Source organism: Lissotriton vulgaris, chromosome 5 (assembly GCF_964263255.1).
Source record: "Lissotriton vulgaris chromosome 5, aLisVul1.2, whole genome shotgun sequence".
In the NCBI taxonomy this organism is placed as follows: domain Eukaryota; kingdom Metazoa; phylum Chordata; class Amphibia; order Caudata; family Salamandridae; genus Lissotriton; species Lissotriton vulgaris.
The window spans coordinates 266,222,807-266,245,685 of record NC_141693.1 but is presented as its reverse complement, the minus strand read 5'-3'; the positions used below and the strand labels follow the sequence as shown (position 1 = coordinate 266,245,685).

At 43.4% G+C, this 22,879-nt stretch overlaps 1 protein-coding gene across 1 annotated transcript in view; it reads right to left on the bottom strand.

Moving 5' to 3' along the window:
- Positions 1-22,879, bottom strand: part of DFFA (DNA fragmentation factor subunit alpha) — a 126,564-nt gene that overhangs the window by 4,665 nt on the left and 99,020 nt on the right. The window contains exon 5 of the mRNA XM_086921341.1: positions 5,493-5,638. Coding sequence (XP_086777467.1) covers positions 5,493-5,638 — 146 coding nt within the window. The remainder of the gene's footprint in view (positions 1-5,492; positions 5,639-22,879) is intronic.

Sequence of the window (22,879 nt, the reverse complement as noted above, 5' to 3'; positions counted from 1 at the left end):
AATAAACCCAAGGCCACTAAAGGCTCCCCCTATGACTTACGGGTGATCTTAATTACTCAGAGTTCACATATTCCTCTTTGAGGCAATTGGGAGTCTACTCCCATGAGACAGCCAACACAAATTTCCCTCCATGTACCTCATCTACCTGACCACATTACATATGTTCCTTTTCTAAACCTAAGGCTCCTTCCACATACTCTCCTATCAAGCACCTTTCTCCTCTCAACAAAACCTGTTAATACCAATCCGTAAGATTATTGGGTGGAAGATGGCCGGGAGTATAGGGCTTTCACAAGGAAGAAACTAACTCAGTGTAATGAAAAATAATTATGAGTACTCACAGCATTAGCCTCTTTAACCTCCTCCTTCGTCATAGACTTTAACCTTTGAGTAAAGTCCATTGAGTATCAGGTTGGGTGCTATAGCAACCAATAACAACCATGACAGCTGCCATCCAACATTTTTGTGTTGGCATCATAGGATTACTTGCATCATAAGACTCGCCACACCAGTCTGCGTTTGTAATAATGCACAAACATATGTAGGGACATCCTGGTATTTGCATTGGAAATGCTTGGTAATGACATAGCAAGAAGTTCTGTCCACGAAGTGGACACCACACAGTTTCAATGAACCAGAACAGCCAAGGAGGCATCAAGCTCATAGGCAAACAAGTCTGAGTGAAGGCATAATAAACATCTGTATGTATGTCTGTAGGTATGTATGTATGTATGAGGTATTTGTATAGCACAAAGCTAGCCAAAGGCAGTGAATCTTTGAAGTTCTCAATAGGGGTTGCCGGAGTTGACTTCATGGCTGGCTAAATGTCAGAAGGAAAGACTCCCTAAATCTGAGCAATGGTGCATGGATATAATAGACCTTCAAACCTGAACCACGTTCAAGAACGGACACCTCATCCTAAGCAGGTTTAGTTAAAAGTGAAGGATGGAGCATATGTTGCTCTCTTTAAAATTTACTGCACCTCAGTCCTAAAACTGCTACACCTGAAAGTAAACAAGAGATAGGATTCATGATCAAAGACAGCCCACAATTACCATACAACTACTTGAAGTTTCTCAAGGTGATGACCTCAAGAGCTTGCAGGGGGGAATAATAGCAGAAATTCTATGAGGGAACCAGCAGACATCTTGATGGGCATCAAACCTTATAACAAGTATGGCAGATCAATCTGAGATCGCGCTCTCTCTCTTGCCCACCCACCATCATAGGAGATCTCAGCATTTGAATGAGTGTCACCTCCTTCCACAAAGAGCCATTTAACAGGTCACCTAAAGCCTTGGAAAAATCCAATTCCAGGAAAATATCACTCAGCTGAGGAAGTATCACCACACTACAACTGCTGGAAGAAATAACCAGTTGTAGGGACTATACTAGAGGGGCTACTTCAGGATACACTCTTGCACGCTTGCATCAACCCTGCAACCTTCTCAAACCCTTGCCATTACATATCCAGGCCCCTAGTCAAAAACTAGCATCAGCTAGCCAGAAGGTATTCACAGATATGTAGGACAGCAATGGACCCAAGGTGCTCGCACTTCTATTGGACCCAACAAAGGAAACTGCCAGCGTGTAGGTCTACAGCCACAGGAATGATCCTCCATGCCACTCTCACCACTGGATATTCATCAACACCTTGGGACAGCTGAGGGAAAGATAACAAGGTATCATTTGAACACAGATATAAATGAGATCCCGTCTATCACTCCAACCCCCAGGCCCTTGAATATAGGCTAGGAACTAAACTCTGGTTGAAGGATGCTTCCTTCTGTTGAACAAAGATCAATTCAGTGCTGGCTAAATCACTGTGTGATCTCCTGAAACATCTGTGGCAGAAGGCGAAAACTGCTGGATGAAGGAAATACTAGACTCAGTAGATCAGCAAAGCCACTATCCCTCGTCTGGAGAGAGTTCATGGTTACTCAACACCACATACTAGCCAAAAGGCTACACACAGCCTTAACTAAACTTTTTGTTTTGGTACATAAATAAATTGTCAGTAGAAACCAATCTGCCTCAGATCCTCAACCCCAGACTGACCAGAGACTAAATCAGATGCCTCTCTCAGATTATGTAAGTTGAGATGAATGCATGAAACATTCATTTCTTCAGGCAACCAGTAGTGACATATTTTAACCAAATCAGGGGTACCCACTAAATAAAGGAGAAATATTTTGGGTATACATCTAGGCATTTTTAAATTCATCTGCATCCCTGCATTTATTCAGTTTAATACATCTCTCAACTCCCAGTCTTGGTTGAGAGCGTCTAGGTGGTATTCACGTATCTAGCTGTGGACACCCATGTTGACGCATGCTACAAATAACAGTGGGTGAGGTGTCCTTTTACATTATATCTGGATGCATGTGACTTATTAGGAGACAACGTTTTCCCGTCCTTAGAGAAAATTTGGATACCATTAGTGTATATTTGTGATTACCAGTGAGGACTATACGTAGGTCGTTTTTTTCTCGGCCTTCATTCTGTATTTTACCGACTCTGATGGAGCCCACAGCTCTTGAATTTACAGCTACGCATTCATAAGCTATGTATATTCATGAGCTTAAAGCAGGAAATGAAGGATCAAGGGAAATAACCTCTACACAAGATGAGAAATCGGTCAGACCCCAGTAGCCTACTAGACACACTGGCATTAGCATCTCATAATCCAGTGATTGCAATGTGTGAAAATGTGCCTGATTAGGGGTTTGGTGTGCAACCCGGTCTAATGTACAACACTTCAAAGCAAACATTGCACATAAGACTTTAGTATCAGCTGTCCCTCATCCACAGAGTAAAGCTATTCATTGCAGAAGACATCTTGAGAATGACCATAAAAGTTATTCTGACACTTGGCGATCACTTCAAGGTTTGTAGAACTTCACTTGTTGCCTCTGCTAATTTGTATTACCTTTAAGACCGACTGCAACAACTACAAAGCAGTTCATAATCCACTGGCATCCATGATAAAAGCCTCCAAGCAGATACACATGACTGCCCAAGAGCATAGCCAGATTGGAGGCCAGGACGTGCAGGCAAGAGTTAGTAATGCAGACACCAGGCATTCTGCTACTACACACCAAGGGTTTGTATGTCCTTCACATAGAAATCTGCCAGGTACCTCTCCTCCTTTAGAAAAGAGTGCAAGGCTGTATTGTTAAAAAAAAACATCTCAGCGCTTGCTATACACGCAACTTCTTACTGTTAGTAAAAAGGTCTTCACCACTATTTTCACTTACACTACCCTACTTTCCTCCTCCCTATTACAATTCCCTTGTCATGGCCCCAATGACTCCTATTGCCACACGTAACGCTGCATTCCAGCTTCGCTTCAATTCCGGCCATCCTAACCTCTCTAATCCTCCCCGCTGAGTAATTTGTACTATGCAAATGTCTTATATGTAGACACAAACAGAGTTATGATGACAACCCACTGAAGGCTTGAGCCAAAGAAACATGGATAAATTACAGTGTGAGGTTTTAAAGCCGGTTTGCATGATTCATGGAGTGAATGCTGTTGCCTGTTTCCCCACATAGGGTGAAAAAAAAGGCTTCACTCTGCTCCAGTGGCCATTACTAAATTAATGAACTGGCACACCCAGTTAAAACTCTTAGGGCTTGTTCCAGTGTAGTAGCATTGCAGGGAGATACAGCTCCAAAATTAGAGCTTCTGGGCTTAGCCCAGTATGGTGGTGTTGTGAACCAGAGAAACTCAGAACCAGACAGCATGCAGAATATCGAGGGGTAGTCCAATTCCAGCCCTAGGATTAAGTACTGACAGGAGTGGTGCAGCTTTTATGAAGATGCTAAGATGCTGTTTCAAATCAACTCTGGAGTTCAGCAAGGAGCAATAACACACAAAAAGACCGAGGAGTATTTAAAGACGAGTAGGTACAAACTCCCAAACAAATGTTAACAAACACAAAAATATACCTGGTCTAATAATTATTATCAAAGATTAGAGGATTTGGTGGAAATCAATGTTCTGAATGGTACAACCAGTTGGAAGGGTTTCCTTAAGGACGAGAACCTTCCCTCACCCGGAGGTGGCATGCTTCATCATAGGTTTCCTCCTCACACCAAAAGGTCACTTGTGGGGTGGGCTACAACTCCTGAAACAGGAGGAGCTCTTGGATGTTTTGCCTTACCCTATGTGAGTGAAAGGTGTGGATTAGTTGAGTGAGTACATCAAAGCAATATTGATGTGCAAATGTGCAGGGTGTCTTGTCCTGCACCTAAACAAGATCAAACGGAAAAGTCAATCAGGAACTCACACTTAACCTGCCACCCTTGACCTGGATAACATGGTGACAGGATTTCAGTTTGCTGGCAGAACCTAGTAAGTCACCTAAAGCCAATCGAGTGCAAAAGCGTGAGCTACTGCAATGAGATGGCAAGGAAGGGGAGAAGAAAGGCTTATGTCAAGTGGAGAAGAGGAAGGGTAAGGTTGTAGGTGACTTGACTCAATCAACAGGGAACAAGTGTAAAACAAAAAAGGTACCCGAGCTATTTCCAGAACACTCATTCTTAGGTCATACCGATCCTAGTAGATACCTATAACTTTCCTTGACAAAGATGTTTGTTTCACATCTATCTGATCTGATTTTTTCTCAGGCAGGTGAAGGGAAAACCACATTGACTAGTCACAAGTGCTGTGAAGAAAAGTGACAAGGGAGTCAGCACTATCTACAGGATAGTCAAACATAATCTGGATGTTCAGCTATATGTTGGGTAGGCTAGCTCATGATTTACCTCTACTAGTGGTTAGGAGGATGACCACAGGCAACCTTTAGCTGCCAGACTGAGTGACCCCCAAACTAACATCTCCTGACTCAAAGTGCCAAAAGTAAAACCTGTGTTCACTGTAAGGTGGCAATTTTAGGTAGAACGTAATGGGTCAACCCCTCTGCCAGATAATGCAGCAAGGTTCATGATGGCAGTGGCACTTTGTTAAGGGAATTTTAAAAAGTGTCAATGGCGAGGATGTTTTCTTGTTCAGAAGGAGGATACAGACGTTTTTTTTCTACATCCACTTTGCCTTTTTAGTAGTGCCTGTCAGCACTGCTGTTACTCGCTTTCATCTATACATCTTATCTCAAAAGTATTTATATTCTACATCATATCCACCCCAGTCTTGTCCTAGAATCCAAAAACAAAAAAGAGCAATAATAGTTGGTGCGTTAGTCTAATCAAGCATGTTTTTGGATCTATAATCTTTCCTTTCTCTGCAGCAGCTCGTACAATAGTCTGACCTCCAGCATCCAGCAACCTGTCATGAAGACTTAACAAAGGTTTTCCACAACTAGCAGTTTGCCAGGCAATCCCAAAATGGCCTTTAGGTCAAATAACACACCCTGACCCTAGACTCATGTTCAGCTGCTGGGTTGATATACAGACCCCAGAATGTCATTTTAAACAGGCAGACATCATATGTATTTGTTCCGAGAGATTGCATGAGCTGACTCCGGACTCACCTCTAGCTGCTGGTTGGACAGGCTTATTTCAGGGCTAGTCTTCTCCTTTATTATAGAAAGTATTTGGCAACCGAGGAGGCTGTTGTGTGATCTCTGGGCTCTGCTACTCATGTCCACTTCATCAGTGTTCTGGCCTGTGGAAGATCCTACAAGAGAAGGGCATTTTCAGTTTAGCCCAATCATGGTCCAAGTTCAGCTTAGAGTGCAAGGATAGCTCCTGTTAAGGTATCAAATACCTAGTACAACAGAGAAAAGACTAGAAGCAGCAGATTACATGCACAACTTTGTAATGACAATTCTTCTGCTGCCAACACAAGTTAGTTGACATTGTGGAGATGCCCTGGTATTAGGAGACAGCAATTAACTTTCACAAAGTGGGGCTGAAGGTACTACTTACCAATTAGTCAGGTCAGTGCTCGGGGAGGGTTTACTTTAAAGACACTTGCACCGTGTGCCTTTCAGAGAAAGAAAGGTTGATGGTCATCATGAAATGTTGTTGTTTACTGTATTCAGGTTGTGCAAGCCTAGTTAATGAGTTGTGCATCAGTGAACTATATTCCCAGCAGGCCATGAACTCTTGTGAGTGTAGAAAGATGGCTGTCATCTTAGATCTTTAGGTATAACTTTCCTTGCGATTCATGTCGACCTCTGCAAGAAATTGTGTTACAATGTTGCTGCAGCCAGGACCTTGCGACTTGGATATCTTAATGCAAACGCCAAGACCTATTGCCTCCTAAGGAATGTCCTTTCGATATTGTAGATTACAGAACATTATCCGAAAGTTGTGTATTGTTGAAACAATGAACTTTGAACTATTTCTTGCACTTTTATTTGAATTCTCAAGACTGTTTTTTGTCTTATTAAAAACTCCTCTGAAGAATGAGGATGCGTTTAAAAAGCAATTGTATATATTTTCACGAAAACTGTGTACAATGTATTACATTCCTAGCCTGTGAAGAAGAAGGGAAGATTGATATTTTAAAGGAATTCCTTATTTTCTCATATCTGTAGAAGTCAAATAGGAACTATGCTAATCGTCCAAGAGAGCGTATGGGATGAAGCTTGCTGTGGTTATTCTAAACTCGGGGGGAGTGATGTTCATGCACTCGTGTTTTTGAGATATTTGTGTTTAGCTGCTAGGAATTCCAAGTTTTCTATCAAAGTGTAGAGGTTTGGTTATACAAATATAAGCTATGATATATCTAGTCCTAATTAAAGTTATCTTTAGTATTCAATGACCAGTTATCTTTTATTTTGTAGAAATCAACTACAGCATACATACCTCTCACACTAGAAATGGCATGGCAGTGTGTGGGGTCCTGCGTCAGTTTTTTCTCTTCTATCAAATGCCTGGCTTCTACCACTGACCCTCGTATAATGTATGTAGTCTTTGGAGGGGACTCTTCTGCTAGATCATGTGCACAAGGTTAGTGCTATTCTGATATTCACCCAATAAAATGACTCCAAAATCCATTACATTGTAATTGTAAGATATACCATTTAACACATCAATCTGCAGAGTGCAAGACAGAAGGTCCCTCCCAAGAAGAGTTCACTATCATTACATCCAGATCCCAGAACCTGACACCTGAAGACATGTCTGTGAGCTTCTACAATTGAAAGATTTAAGCTGAGACTCCAGTTTTGACCAGGGTGCATACAAATACATTTTAAACTCTCCTGGCATTCCTGTGGTACTCAGCAAATAACACAAACTTAAAAATAACACATTCTTTGAAATAAAGTAATAGAAATGATGGAAACATACAACATCCTGGTATAATAAATTGTTTCAAAACCTTGAATGGTGTTATTAAAAGAATTAATTAATATGCACTGGTGGAAGGTAGTCTCACATAACCTTGTAATCTGCAATGCCTACAGTGGTGGTGTTGTCCTCCCTCGTACCAAAAAGAAATAAACAACTCAGTAATGCAGAAAGAAGGCAGACAGAAAACTGATTCTTATTGAAAAATACACAGCTCCTCTTTCTAACGTAAACAAAACAACAGCAATGAAAATCATGGGTTATGACTGCTGTTTCTTCCATGGAAATTTGCTTATCCTCGTATTTTGTACTAAGGTGAGGCTCAACATTAAAATTGACATTTCAGTTCTTGGGGAAGACAGGATAGAAAAGTTTACTTTGCAGAATTGCAAGTACGAAAGAAAAGGTAAAACTAAAGGGTAGATTACTAATAATCATAAAGTCAAAATCTTTATTGTTCAGTTAATTAAAACTTACAGTTTAGTCAACAGATCACAAGTTTAAACATAATGCAATAAAATCCATTGTTTGCATATCTTTGTACCATCAGCCTTCGAAAAAGGTTATCACACTTAATCTCTAAAACCAGTACCAGATTAAAAGCATTAAAATTAATTTACGATATGAGACATGCAAGATTCATCACGCAACAAGTGCATAATGAAATCAGAGACTCAGCAGACATGCATCACGTTTGTTTAGTTAATGCCAATATACGAAGAAAAGTGCTTAATGCTTGACATGAGTTCCGGGTCGTCATTCAGAGGTGCAAGAATAATGGGCTCACTATTGTAAAATCGTAATAAGCCAAATCACCAAGGAAAGGTGATTAGGGCTTAAATTTAATTGCAAATCATCATCTTGAGAACTCAAGAAATAAAAATTGAAGACCTTAAACATAACTGCCCTTACGCGATTCTTCTTTATCATTAGTTTAAAAATATCACGGTAGGCCAAATGCTCAAGGAAATGTGCTTACTGCATACATTTATAAGAAAGGCATCATACTAAAAACACTAAAGTTCAAAACTACGAAGATTCAAATGTAATGGCTGTCCTTTTGCGATTCTTTTGTGAGAAAGGGCTCAGTGCTTTTTGACTGTGGATCCTTCATCATGGGGCCCTAAAACCAAGGTCGGCTGTAGGCCGACCTTGGTGTTAATAATCAAGACAATATCATCGGCATACAGCATATGTGAGGCATTTAATCCAGCCACCATGGGGTAATGAGAATTGATGCTGTTTAAAGCTGTTGTCAGCTCCTTTAAACACAAGTTGAAGAGAAACGGCACCAGTACGCATCCTTACTTAAGGCCATTTCTCGGTGGTATTCTTTTTTTTTTAACTGACACACCTTTTCCCAGCCATACCCTTGTCCATGCATCGGAGTACAATATTGGAACAGCTCTTAGAGGAGAGGAGAAATTCCCTAGCTTTGCAACTTGGACCACAAGATGTTTTGCTCTACTGCTTAAAATGATGAAAGAAAGTCCACAAAACACAGGTGTAGATTCGCCTGGCTTGATCGTTTAGCAGGGCCAGCATTTGGATGTTAGTAGTTGTGCCTGTTCTCCTGATGAACCTGGGCCGATTTACCAGCAGCAATTCATTTGTTTAAGCCCAGACTGACAACTCGGCGTGGAAACATTTATCAAAATATGTTGCCTTCCCATCCATTAAAGCCATCAACTGATAATTGGAAGGTAGTGTGTTTTTCCCTGCATTGTAGATTGGGGCAGAATCGACCTCCACCAACTGTCTGGGATAACCTGGTTAGTAAGAACATGATTGTATAAAGTCACCAGATATTTAGCCCAATAGGAGGGGTTCTGTTAAAAGATCTCTTTGCGGTAAACTATTAGGATACTGGGGACTGTCACTGCGGCTAGTGGTGATTATTTTCTCCACTTCTAAAACTTACTAACGGTCCACCTCCAGACATAGATGCTCTATTTCTTGGGTCCCCTATAAGGGTGATACTAGACCCTCATGCATTCCCCGGAAGATAAGCAGACCAGGTGGCTTCCAAGATCCTCAAGGTTGAGGGAAGCAACCGTGGGTCTGCGGCATAATTTACCAGCCACCAGAACTCTCTGGTATCATTTTTTCTGGAGGCTTGAAGAAATTTACATCAGTACAAGTCGATCTCAGACTTGGATGCCTACCACGTGGCTCTTTTGTATAGTGAGTCGGGCCAAAACCCATCTGGGTCGGACTCGTACTAGAGATGTCTCCTTTTGGTGCCCTTTGGGCACAATCTTGATCCTCCAGGAGTAACCCTGGAAGCTGGGCACACCGATCCAACAGGTTGGAGACTGTTTCACAAACTCTCTCCCTTTGGAGCATGCCTCGGCATTACACCTTCTCGATGGATCCCATTGTCCAATAAAGCCTTCTATATTTGGGCGTTGAATCTGTGCCAATGCCAATGACCGGGTGGGCTTGGTCTTGGTTGTGCATAGAAAAGTTCAAGCTTAACAGGATCCTCTGCGGCTGATGGTCACTTTCCAGTCGATCTCCCAGAGCATAATGTGTTACCATGTAAAATAAAGGGAGCGACACAAGGGTATAATCAATGATTAAATTAGAGGTTTCTGAGTAATGGGTTGGCTGGGCCAGAATATCTGGGTCAATGGGACCGTTCAAGACTCTCACACCCAGGAGCTCCACCTTGATTAAAAATACACGCTCCCTAGCATCCTTTCCCTACATGCAAGGTTAAAATGAGGGTATACGCTAGATCTGATCTAGTATTTTGCCTGTTTTATTCCTGTGTTGTGGACTGCAGCAAGTTCATGTTAAAATAGGCAGCATTAATATGAGAGGCGCCGGATTCGTGGTAGTTTTGGTAGTAATAAAATCCACGAGGAGGTCAATGATTTTGTCTTTCTTGCTGGTGCCGGATCGATGAAAGTATTTATAATCAAGGGGAGGAGCACTAGTTGAAGAATATTCCAAGAGGTTTACTGATTGCAAGTTAGGATGGTCGATGCAGATCCCTTCCATTTTAGCGTTGAGATCAACCCCAACATATATGATCTGACCCCGAGCAGGGCAGCCTGGAGTGTGAGTTTTAACTGTCGGTTTACTGTAGCCCAGAAATGCCACGAGGCCTAAAGCCTCAAGGGCCCAGGTTTCTTGGCAGATCACCAAATTAGATTTTTAATATACACTAAAAAGGCCTCATCCTCTATTTTACGAGATAATCCCTCTACGTTCCAGACACAAATTGAAAGACATTCCCTTAGGTGCTTTCGTCGCCTATGTGTATCAGGTAACAGGGCACCCGGTAGCCAAGACCAATCCATTGTAGCATGTTGAGACTGGTTCTGAGGGTGTACGACATTGCCATGTCTATTTGTATTGGAATATTGACCACATATCGTTGAGACAGAGTGGCTCTGAGCCACTCTAAGAACCAATGCTGGTTACATTTGTTCAGATTGATCATTAACTTCATGACCGCTGATTTGGTCTTGAGGGCCCCGTTTTCCTAAGTATCCTTTGAGCAAAGGACCTTTCCTGGGACTATGGGGCATAAGGAATAGGGGATAGGATTCAGCTACCTCATGAGAGATCATGACGCCCCATTTTGCAAACACCTGCTCTGAGAGCTGGCCATTTGCCCAGGTGGTGACTGTCTCTTCTTCTCTAGCAGGATTTAAGGAGCTTAGGTGACTGAGTGGATGTTTTGATATGCCTTAAAGAGGTGATTTCCTGCACCATACAAAGCATTGTGCCTCTGTTGATTTTATCAAAATGCCCCCTCGATTTGTATTTTGGTGTAAAGATTAAATTGCAAGGTTTTGTAGGACGGCAGTCGACTATCAGCGATAATCGTTTTGTGTGAGGTGAACTAAGGTCTATGAGAGGTTGTTGTGTTAAGATAGCCCGGGGAGTGGGTTTTACATCATAGTTTACCATTGTAGAGAATGTGTAGGCAGGCCGCTGGGTTGGCACTTGTGCAATGGTTTATATTCCTCGTTATCACCACCGCGAGTTGGTGTTGATCTAGATGGATGGAATGTGTGTCTATCATGTTGACAAGAAACCCTTTCTTGTGCTCAGTTCACAAATTATGGTGCCCAGCTGTTGGTTACTATCATTAGGTTGATCTAGCTGATTGGATTGTGCCATATTGACAACAGTTGATGCTGGAATAATTGCAAGGTGTAGGAGGCTGGCTTAGTATATAGTGCACCCTTATTTAAGTGATGTACCTTTCACTAATCCAGGTAACCCTCATCGTGATTTTAGTGGTCTTTGATAACCATAGAAATCTCTCAAAGTGGTAGCTGTGGAGGTCAGCCATCAGGCTTATCTTGAAGTAGTGTCAAGCAGCTAGCTTGTTTTACCAGGTTAATCAATAGTGTGAGTTAAATGAAAAAGAAACACACAGTGTTTATAAAATACTTCTATTTATTACCCAACACTCACTAACACATTGGTATATCCCTTACCAGGAGATATCAGCACAATACACACAAATACTTCAAATGCAATCAGGTAAGTAGCCCAAAATACAGTGGTCTAAGGACCTGGGATGCAAACTGCACAGGAGAATGGGACTTGGACCAGAAGACCCAGAGGAGCCAGGGACACAAGGACCCGCAATGGTAATTACTCAGGAACCCTTCGGAGGCTGTGAGAAAACAGCCTTGTGCCCATTGGAAATCAATAGAGTAGTCGTGGTTGCAGTTTTAAAGGTGAAGGACCCTTCCCAGACGACCCTGAAGAATTCCCTAGGAGGACTGAAGGTTGGAGAGCCACCCCACCCATTGATGCCCCCGGAACCAGGTTACCTATACCATGGAAGCCTGGTGCATAGAGGAGAAACCTCTGTAGACAAAAATGGAAGACTATGAAGAAAGTGCCTCTGGAGAAGTCCAGGAAGGAGTCCGGTGGAATCCAAGGGTGGATTCTGGAAGTGAAGAACCTGCAAGCAAACAGGACAGAATATATGCCACTCAGAAGTGACCAAGAGGCACAAAGACACAATGCACATCGATGTCGGGAGGTTTAAACAAGTCAACAGTGATCTTGTCGCTGCAGCTGTGAGGACCAGGCGACACTGAGGAAGATCAGGAGCAATGCACGAGCTGTCTCACGTCGATGTCAGTGACTAGGTGGTTGGTGTCTGGTGGGAATACCAACAAGTCTTGGTTGCCGCCACTGGCTTGGAAGACGAAGAAGAAGTAACGTTGTTACCAGCAAGGTCTAAGGGACTCACCAAAAGCAGGAGAGTCCGAGTCAGAGCCAGCCCAGAGCAAGAAGGCAAGCCCACTGAAGCAGGACCCGCAGGCCGAAGACACAGGAGTCGCAAGAAGACCTAGAGCAACTCACCAAAGATGAAGGCCCAGGGTTCAGAGTATGCGGTGAGGATACTGATCTTGGAGGAAAGAGATGCTGGAGGCTGGAGCTTCTTGTAGCCTGAAGATCTCTGGAGTGCAGAGCCAACAAACCTTGGCAGCGGCAAGTAAACGTGGATCACAGAGGTCCCAGCGATTCCGACTTGGGATACTGGCCTCAAAATTGCAGAGAGGACAGGTCAGGCCACAAGGGAGTTTCAGAACCACCACCTGTGTTGCTGAGCCCCATGAAATCTGTAGAACGACAGGAGCAGCAGACCAGTGAGCTTCACTGCGGTGCTTGCAGATGCAGGGGAGTGACTCTTTCACTCCAAGAGAGATTTCTTCAGGTGTCCTTGATGCCCACAGGTCTGTTGAAGAACCGGGCAGAAGCGCAGACACAGACATCCAAGAAGACTTGAACAACAGCAGGAGCACCAGGAGTCTTCCTTGGTGCAGTCTCCCTTTCAATCGAAGTCCAACTGTCCAGACGGTCATAGAGCAACGTATTTTCAGGTTAGAGTCTTGTCCCATAACGTATCTAAGGAACACTCCACATGTAAGCCCTTATGTACCCTAAGGAAAGGGTTGGAACAACTCAGAGGTCCATCCTTTTTCTACTTTTGTACTACTGATTCAAACTGGAGTATGCAAGGAGGGCACCACATGTGCCCTTCAAAGTAGTCTGGTGGCATTGGCAATTGCTCCCACCCCAACCCAATACATTAAGTCCTGTCTGGGAGGTGGCCACACCTCCCTGTGACAGAAATCCTATTTTTCTACCTTTGCCTGCTCGAGCTTGGCTCAGCAGTAGGAGGGCAGAATCGTGTCTGTGGTCGGCAGTAGCATTAGCTTGCTGGCAGACCCTGAAAGACTGTTACCGGGAATACAGGAGGTTACCCCAAGGGAGCCCCCAGTACATGGGCTCATACTTCCAACATTGGAATTGGCATGGGGTATAATTCCAACATGTTTTATACCAAACATTGCTGGGTTTGGTGCAGCTGCTATATAGTTAAACAGCTCATAATGACTGCTGTCCACTATATGCATTAAAATGGCTGACCACACTTACAAAGGCTGTAGAACCTACTCCGGGGGTTTGTAGGGCTATCCTGCTCATGCAGGGACACCCTTACACTTATAACCAAGCACCCTGGCCTCAGGACTGAAGAGTCTGCCATAGGCACGACTTATAGGTTTTAAGTGCAGTGACCTCATATATAAGGAAACTTATATCTGTCACACAGGCTGCAATGGTAGGTCTGTAGTCACAGTTTAAATGGACTCCCAAGTGTGGCACAATACATGCTGCAGCCTCTGGGAGACCCCTGGTGTACCTGTGCCCTGGGTACCTCAGTACCATATACTAGGGACTTACAAGGGTACACCAGAAGCCAATTGTGGATACACAAAAGTACTTACCATATCAATTTAGGGGAGAAAGTACAGTGACTGGGGTCCTGATTAGCAGGATCCCAAGCAGACTAGGTCAAAAACACGCAAGCAAACTGTAGGGGTAACCATGAAAGCAGATATCACTTTCCCACACAGGGCAAATACCTTCTCTTGTGCTCAGTTCACGAGTTGCTGTGCCCAACGGTTGGTGACTACCTTTAGGAGTAAGGCCTGTAGCAACATGTGGTAATGGTTTGGAAGTTCCTCAGTTAACAACAGCTTCTTTTATGTAATTTGTTCCTCCAGGCAAGCTCTCTTCTTCACTCAAAACTCTTGAGACTTGGTAGGCAGTCTAAAGATAGAATAGATTTGTTCAGTCTGTCCCTGTGAGGAGCTTTTATTAATTTGTTTATTGTGGGTATTTTCTGAGCTTCTTGCACTGTCTTTGTTGGGATGAATAGTGACTGCTGGTAGCAGTATTGCTGGAACAGGACTTGTAATGCACTTGCTTGGCATAGAATTAGTGATTGAGATAAGGGAAGAGGTGTGGCTCGGGGGCCAGGGCGACTGACGCCGGACACTGGGGATCACGGTTCAAACCCCGGCACCAGCGGCAGGGGTCTGCCCAGCACCTTGTGACTCTGGGCAATAGCTTGCTTAATCTTCTTGACGGCCCCCAGCGCCGGGATGCCTACGGGTAGCTGTGTGCTTTACAAATACTGGATTTACATTTTTATTTTTGATGTTCACACCCAAACCCAACAAAGGACGTGCTGGCAGAAAGCCGGGTGGCTAAATTACTGTGTTGGTCAGCACTACTTAAACCCCCCATTGTTAGTGTGCTGGCAATGGGTCTTGCAGTAGATAGCTGTGTACTAATAGTACTATGTTGTCCAGCATTGCTTAATTGGCATATCTGCTGCTGCTCTTTAAGGGAGCATTTATCCAGTTTTAATGTTATTAGGTTTGGAGTGGCTACGTTACCAGCAGTACATTCTGATATATGGAATTCCCAATCTTTCCTAAAAATATAAAGCACTGATATTTTGTCTGTCAAACAAATATTATTTAAAAAAATATTATTTATGTAAAATGCATACAGTAAGGTTGCACATTTGTTATTTTCAGTATCTTATTTTTGTTTGGTGCCATTACTCTTACATAGAACCATGTGTACTTAATACTGCAATATTCATATTTTTATTTAATTTGAGGCATTTGAGCAAGGACCAGCACAACATTTTCAGAGAATATACTGTGTCAAGATTATCTTAAACATGAGATGCAATGCCAAGGACAGTATAGTCTTGTTGAGAGACATTATGGAATCCAGGGTGGTATTATAAAGGGGAAACAGGAGACTAACTTGTTTATACATTTACATTATTAATTTATACATTATATTACACATTTACCTTTTTAGCCCCTTCAAGGGGTGGTAGGGTGTTTTGGAAGAGAGAGCTGAGGTACTATGCAGACAACACAGCGATTATAAACCCCCCTCCCCGTGACCTCAAAAGGCAGGCATTACTGCAAAGCAAATTGGCAAATTAAAGATAACTTTTGCAAAGATGAGGAATATTGCTAAAGCATGTCATTAGAGCTAACTATGACATCCATCCCCTCATCGATTGCTAGGTTTGGTTTGGCTGATCTTCCAATCTGGCTTTTTAGGTGGGAATTCGTCATTCCCAAAGCTGTGTACTCAACTGCAAAGGATAGCTCTTCCCTAACAGAAAAAGTACCAGTCTTCAGTCTGACTCTCTCCTGGGTATATGAGTAGCTGAGCTCTCTTGACAGAACATGCAAAAAAGTGTCACAGTCCATTTCAGAAAACACACGAGGTAACCAAGGTCCAAGAGAACAAAAAGATGCCTGGGGTTTTCATGCTGTGGACTGGAGGAGCAACTGATACAGATTTGCTGCTTCACTTTGAAGAGTACAGCTCAATTTAGAACACTACTCTTGCGTCCCTAACTGCGATGGGTATCCCATTGTCTGGGTGTCTTCGTTCACTGTGCCTTAGGACTCCACTTGCACTTCACGGGTGAGGTCCAACAAAGGCTGAAATCATCCTAGGATTACTATTGTCCCTGTTAGTAGGGTTCAAAGTATAGCAGTTTGAGCTAGTCACATGTAAGCAAATAATACATTTAGTAAAGTTTTTTTAAAATGTTTCCCACGTTTGACTATTTTGCTTTTCTCTTTAACCCCTTCGGCACTGTGCAAATTCTCCCACTGTGCAGAAGACTGTGCAGAAGAATTAATAAGTGGGCGGGATTTGGATGGCCCCCGGCCTTCCTTAGCACACACCCACCGTGACGTCGGACGGTCGGGGACCATCCTGAGCACCGAAGAGAGTAAAACAAGGAAGACACCTGAATAAAATGTTGTACTTGCATGCTATGAAATCTGCATAGGAAGCAGATTCACTTCAGCACAGCCAATGTGCTAATTCAAGGGATAGTCAATGAAAAATGTATTTGAGGAAACTAACAAAGACATCGCCCTAGCACCTCACCCAGCACTTTAATATGTATCTCTTCCACACCTTAGCTACCATCATCAAAGTGACATATCAATAATAATGTGTACTCAGGTCAAACGTGTTTTATTTCACAGCCCTGTAGGCTAATATCCTGGAAGACTCAATATTCGATGCTGGGATAATTGACACTTCTGAGCATCCCTCTTCTTTGTTTAATCTTACCAGAGGCATCCAAGATTAAACTTATGTTCAGGGGCTTTCTAGATAATTTTACCTTCTTGATCAAACCCAGGATTGCCTCATTTAAGAACCATATCAAGAGCTACTGAGCCCATCCAAGCAGAGCTTTTCCTTGTATGTGGACGGGGCCAGATGATGAAACATACCACGAATTGTAGGTGATGATTCTACTTCCAAACTATTTCACCTTCTTGGAAATATGGACCAATTTCAGGTCACTTTGCATAGGTTGTCTATACCTTGTTTTGCAATTTAAGTGTTTAGGGAGGATGGTATAACTTCCTCATTCCGCTCACTCCTTTTAGTTAAAGTGTAATATCCTATAAGTCCCCAACTTCAATCATCAGATGTACATATCCAATTCCCAGATGAACAACATTAAGAACATTGGGAGGCTCGTACATGGGTTCCACTAGAATTTAAGGCTTAGTGGGCAGTATCCTGTCATATGACCCTGAAGTTCCAGGAAACTCAATAATACTGCACTCCAATTGGATAGCTTGGGGTAGCGAAATCAAGCCATCATGTAAACTGTTGGTGTTTATTCTAGAAGGAGGTATGGGTAAGAAGCTCCATTGCAAGGCAACAAATACTCAATACACTTAATGTCCAGCCAGTGCTGTACATTCAGAGAAGATTGGGAATTTTATTTAATGGTAAGCAAAACACACAGTACAATATAATACACAGAGAACCCAGAAGGTGCCAGCAGCTTTTGGGATCAGATAAAGCTCCAGACAAACATCTTTGTGACACTTATGAGCGAAGAATTAAGTTTTATGTAAAAACGGCCAAAATTATCCCATGTGGATGCACTGAGGTCAGCTTGTGATATTTCAGGACTCGATTAATTCATTCAAAGATGCAGTAGTCTCAGACAATCTAGATGAAAATGATTCATAAATTACTCTATTTTTTCTAGACTAGAGATTCACACATCGACGACAACCTGGTGGAAAGATAAATTCCTTGACTATCTTTAATATTTCTAAAGATACATTATTACAAGAGAGAGGGCAAGTAGAACAAAACTCCGGGTGAGCTTGTATAATGCAAACCTTATAGTATCTAAGAGCTACTTTATATTTAACTTTAGCCTCAGAAAGGTTGTCTTTCTGCCACACTCGCTCAAGTTGTTTGCGGGAACGTTTAAGCGCAGCAAGGGCCGGGGCATACCACAGTGCATGTGGCATCTTCCAGTGTGAATTCATAACCTGTACCAGGACAGCTGACTAGGCCAGAAGAAATCCAATAGTTAATAATAATAATAATAATAAAATCATTTATAAAGCACCTGGTTACACCAACTGGTGTGTCCCCACGCTAGGAGCTGCTAGGAGCTGCTACATAAAAGCCTGAGAAAGGACATAGTCGTAAAGCAGGGGCAGATATGGACAAACAAAACTCACAACTGGAAAAGCCATGTTTTCAAGCCTGTCGGGGAAAGCATTTTCCGTTGGTTCAGCGTAAAGAAGAGGAGGTAATGTATTCTAGTTTTTTGCTGCCAGGTAGCCAAATGAGCACGTACCCATTCTTACTCTTTGGATTTTAGGGACCTTGAGCAGGTAAGCCTCTGTTTATCTCAGGTGACGTGTAAGAAGATTGTGCAGGTAACTGGGTCCCTTGCCCTGCAGACTCCAGTGACAAAAGTGCAAGGCTTTAAAGAGAATTTGTTTGTTAATAGGCAGCCAGTGCAGGGATTGAAGGGCTTTCGCAGAGGAACCTCTCTTTGGTAGATTAAGAACTAGGCGGGCTGCTGCATTCTGCATGCATTGCAGCCTATGGAGACTTCTTTTTTGCTGCCCCAAGGTAGAGGACATTTTCATAGTCCAACTGGGATGTAATGAGAGTATGAACCAGGGTTTTTCTGGCTGAAATGGGAAGGCTACCCAAGAGATTTTTTTGAACATTTTAAGGATTCAAAAACATTGTCCTGCAACCTTCCTGGTGTGGATCTCGAAAGATACTTTAGGGTCAAGCCAGACTCCCAGGTTTTTTTTTGGTTTTTTTAAAAGACCTTTATTACCACAGAAGCATTACACAGCTTTACGCCTACAACCCTGGGGCCGGCTGCAAATGTTTAACGTTTGCGTTTATGTTCAATTCACACAGCCCCTTTGCCGACAACCCGTAGGTACGGCGGCGTCGTACAACAGTGTGTGTGGTTGGGTTATCGTTCAGGATGCGGATACATATAGGTCTGATTTTGTATTTTATAACAGTAAACGTTGTTGGGAGTGTTCTAGAAGCATGTCTAGTAAAAAAGAAAAAAGGGAAAAGAAAAAAGAAGAAACAAACACGGTCAGTTAAGTGTTTTGATGACTCCCAGGTTTTTAACTTCCTCTTTAGGGCTAGGCGTGGAACCCCCACCTGGAGCCACCATGCTGAGCTAATCATTAGCACATTAGTCTAGGCATAATTAGGAAACAGATAGGAGGGTGCCTCAAACATATCACTACGGTTGCAAACTCTTTATCTTCAACTATTTCCTCTTAATCACAGATAAGGCAGGTGAAGTGGGAGATCCAGAGTGAATACAGTCATACTTCAACGCAAATAGTAAGGCAGCATGATCAGACCATGTATCCCTCAGGTACGGAAGACTGTAAATAAAATTGTAAGAGACAAATCTAATCACATTGACATTTATTTTATGGCATTGAGAGTGGGTCAACTCTGCAATTATCTGCTTACAACCAAGTGAAGAACAGTGGAGAACACGCTGTGTGAGGTTGACATAGATGAAGCATCCATGCAGCTATTCAAGTCGTCCAATGTAATGAATTTGGAGTGCCATAAGACCACGGGAGAAAGACAGTTTGCAAAACTGAAGCTAAAATATATCAGGATACCCCGGGCCGTACCGAAGAATGCGCAAGACATAAAAGTAGCAGAGGGGGAAATAGAAAAGGGCAGACTTTTTGCAGTGTTTCCTCAAAAGAAAATCACTGACCATCAACCACTCATCATAGAAGATAGCTAGACCTCCTCCATTCATACCCACATTATCCTCATTCAGAAGTATGAAGGGCAGGAAAATAGCCATATGAATGTCAAATCAAGATGCATCTTCAATCCACATTTCAGTCAGGAAAAGATATGTAACTTCTGATGTGCAATAAATAATGCTATAAGATCAGCGTCTTTAGTTAGTAACCTGGCATTGATGGATAGCGAAAGGTGGGGTGAAGGGGGATCCGCTGCATGAGCTCATTAAAGGTGGTGACGAAAAATGTCATAGCTATCATAACGGAAAGTTTCAATTTTATAACCACTACGTTTCCCATGAAACCTTCGGAAACCAGTAGTGAGAAAAAAGTGTCCAATCAGCTGGCAACATGGGTCCTCCAAACAGGGGTGATGCAGACCATCATATTCTGGCTCCACTGACTTGCCATCCTCTTTCGAAGCACAAAGTCAGCCGGTAGTTCCCATTTATGAGTCCTGTTTGTTGGAATCAGAACCTACAAGAAACCAGAAAATATTTACTTATCTGAGCCAGGAAATACTAAAACCTGTGGATAAAGCAAGTGAGACATCACACCATATCAGGAACTTTTCTGCCATCACAATTAGGTATAGAAAATTGATTTACTTACTCACATATGGGGAGGGCAGGTTCCTCTAACCCTAGGGCGGGATAATCCTTGCCTCCGAGTCCTTAATAGAACTGAAACTTTCCGTTACAATAGCTAGGAGATTTTTCATTCTATGTCAGGACTGGAGGAGAGGATTATGCTAGTTCAAAGCTTCTTCACCACGAGGTGAGCCATATCCAAGACAGGTTTAAAGTAAAACCTTTTAAAGGTGGAGTCCGAAGACCAATCTGCCGCTTTGCCTCTAAGTGTGCACCTAAACCAAATGCCTTTGAGGCCATTGCTCCTTGAGTTGAGTGATCTCCAAAGTCTGAGGTTAATCCCTGCCTCCTGCATAACCAATCAAACCCATCTGGCTATTGTGAGTGAGGATACCACTGTAAAAGGTTTGCGTAATGCAATAAGGAGTTGACGTTCACCTGGGTGCCGTAATTCTTCCGTTGCCTCTTCATACGCTTTCAAACAGTGAACCACACACAGTTTCGGGAATTCCGGGTAGCTGATGACTCTCATGTGGCACTTTGTTCATATATGAAGGGTGAAAGTAACCTCATTCGGAGTAAACATTCTGCCCGAAATATCCAAGGCCCGAACGTCTGAGACGCGATGACAGGAAATGAGGCAGAGCAACTTGGGCAGTTTAGCCGACAACTCATTTCATGAGAGAAACCGATTAGGTTGCCAAGACAAGAAGAAATCAAGAACCTGATTCGCATCCCAAAGGGCTGAGTACCTAGGTTCCGGAGGCAGTGACAGCCTGATAACCCATAGTAGTTTGCAAACAAGGGGGTGTTCCCCCACAGCCATATTGTTCAGTGGCACATGTCCAGACAAAACGGCTGTACGTTAGGCATTAACCAACCTGTAGGCGAGTCCTTTAGATGCAAAATGGGCAAAAAAATTCGGAATATGAACTACACCTGCGTCCACAGGATTTATACCCCGTCGCACACACCAACGGGACCATCTACCCCATGCGGATCTGTACCGCTTGACGGTACTATCTGCTCATGCCTTTTGCATGAACTCCTCAGCGGGGGACTTCCCAGCGTCTCCTGAAATCCGCCATGTCATGAGACACAATGAGTTTGCCAGAATCAGAGGATGAGGAGCTTGCTCAGGACTCAGGAGAAGCAAAGAAACTGTTGGTGTTGGATAGGAGAATCCCAATAAAGTTCCAGAAGAACCAGAATCCAAACTTGCGATCTCCACAAAGAAGTGATCAGAACCATCACCGCCAGCTGCCTCCTGATCTGGGCGGTTATCCTCGTTATCACAGCAAAGGGAGGAAATGCATACCTGTGTTCCAGACTCCAATACTGGAGGAAGGTATCCGTGGCTACTGCCGCTGGGTCCAGCCTCGAACTGAAGAATCGTGGAAGTTGATTGTCTAATCTTGAGGCAAAGAGATCTATGGAAATGGACCTCAACGGTCGCTCAAGGACTGGAAGACATAAGTCGAGCTTCCAGAGCCAGGAAATTGTGGGACTAGAAATCCGCAACCAGGTTCTCCGGACTGGGGAGATACTCTGCCGCGACCGACACCTGATGTTCCAGGCAGTACTGTCGGCCAAATTCGAGAGGTCCATGGATCTCGTGCCCCCTAAATGATTGATATACCGGACGGCCAAAATGTTGTCCATCTTCAGAAGGATCGAGGATTGAATTTTGTCTCTCGTCTAGCAGCAAACAGCGAAAGAGCCCGCTAGGAGCTCTAAGCAGTTGATATGAAACCTCCGTTCTTAAGGAGACCACAAACCTCCTGTGGAAAATTAGCACCAGCCTTGTCTGCTGGCATCTGATTCTATCAAAAGGTCTCGAGTGGAACCAAATATAGCTCCCCCGTTCCAGGCCTCCATATGATCTAACCACCAAGTGATATCCTCCCGGGCATTTTGTGACAGGGGAACCTTGAAAGAGTAGGGACGTCCACTCCGTAAGGGACTCGCTTTGAGGCGCTGGAGCGCTTGATAGTGTAGAGGGCCCTGGCAGATGGCCTGGATAGAGGCGGAGAGAAGACCCACTATCCGAGCTATTTGTCCCACAGAAATCTGAGGTTTGGTGAGCGAATGTCTTAGTTCGTAGCAAATCTTTGAAATTCTTCTTGTTGGAAGACTGAGAGTGGAAGACACGGAGTCTATCACGAAACCCAGAAAGGTGAGCGACTGAGAAGGGGTGAGGACCAATTTTGACTCGTTGACCACAAACCCCAGGCTCTGTGGAAGGTCCACCACCATTTGGAGGTGGTGTGAGAGTTGGCGAGGACATGTGATCCTGAGAAGGATATTGCTCAGATAGACAATCATTCCCCGCGCCCTTAAGAACTCCCCTGAAGTTCTGAGGAGCTTGGTGAAGTAACCAAAGGGCCGAGGAAAGTCTGAAAGGAGGGGCGGCGACACACAAATTGGAGGAAGTGATGATGAGGCGGGAAAATTGGAACCACCAGGTAGGCATCCTTCAAGTCCAACCCTACCATCCAGTCCAGAGGTCTCAGGAGATCCCTGAGGAAATGAATCCCCTCCATTTTGAAGTGGCAGTAGATCAACCAC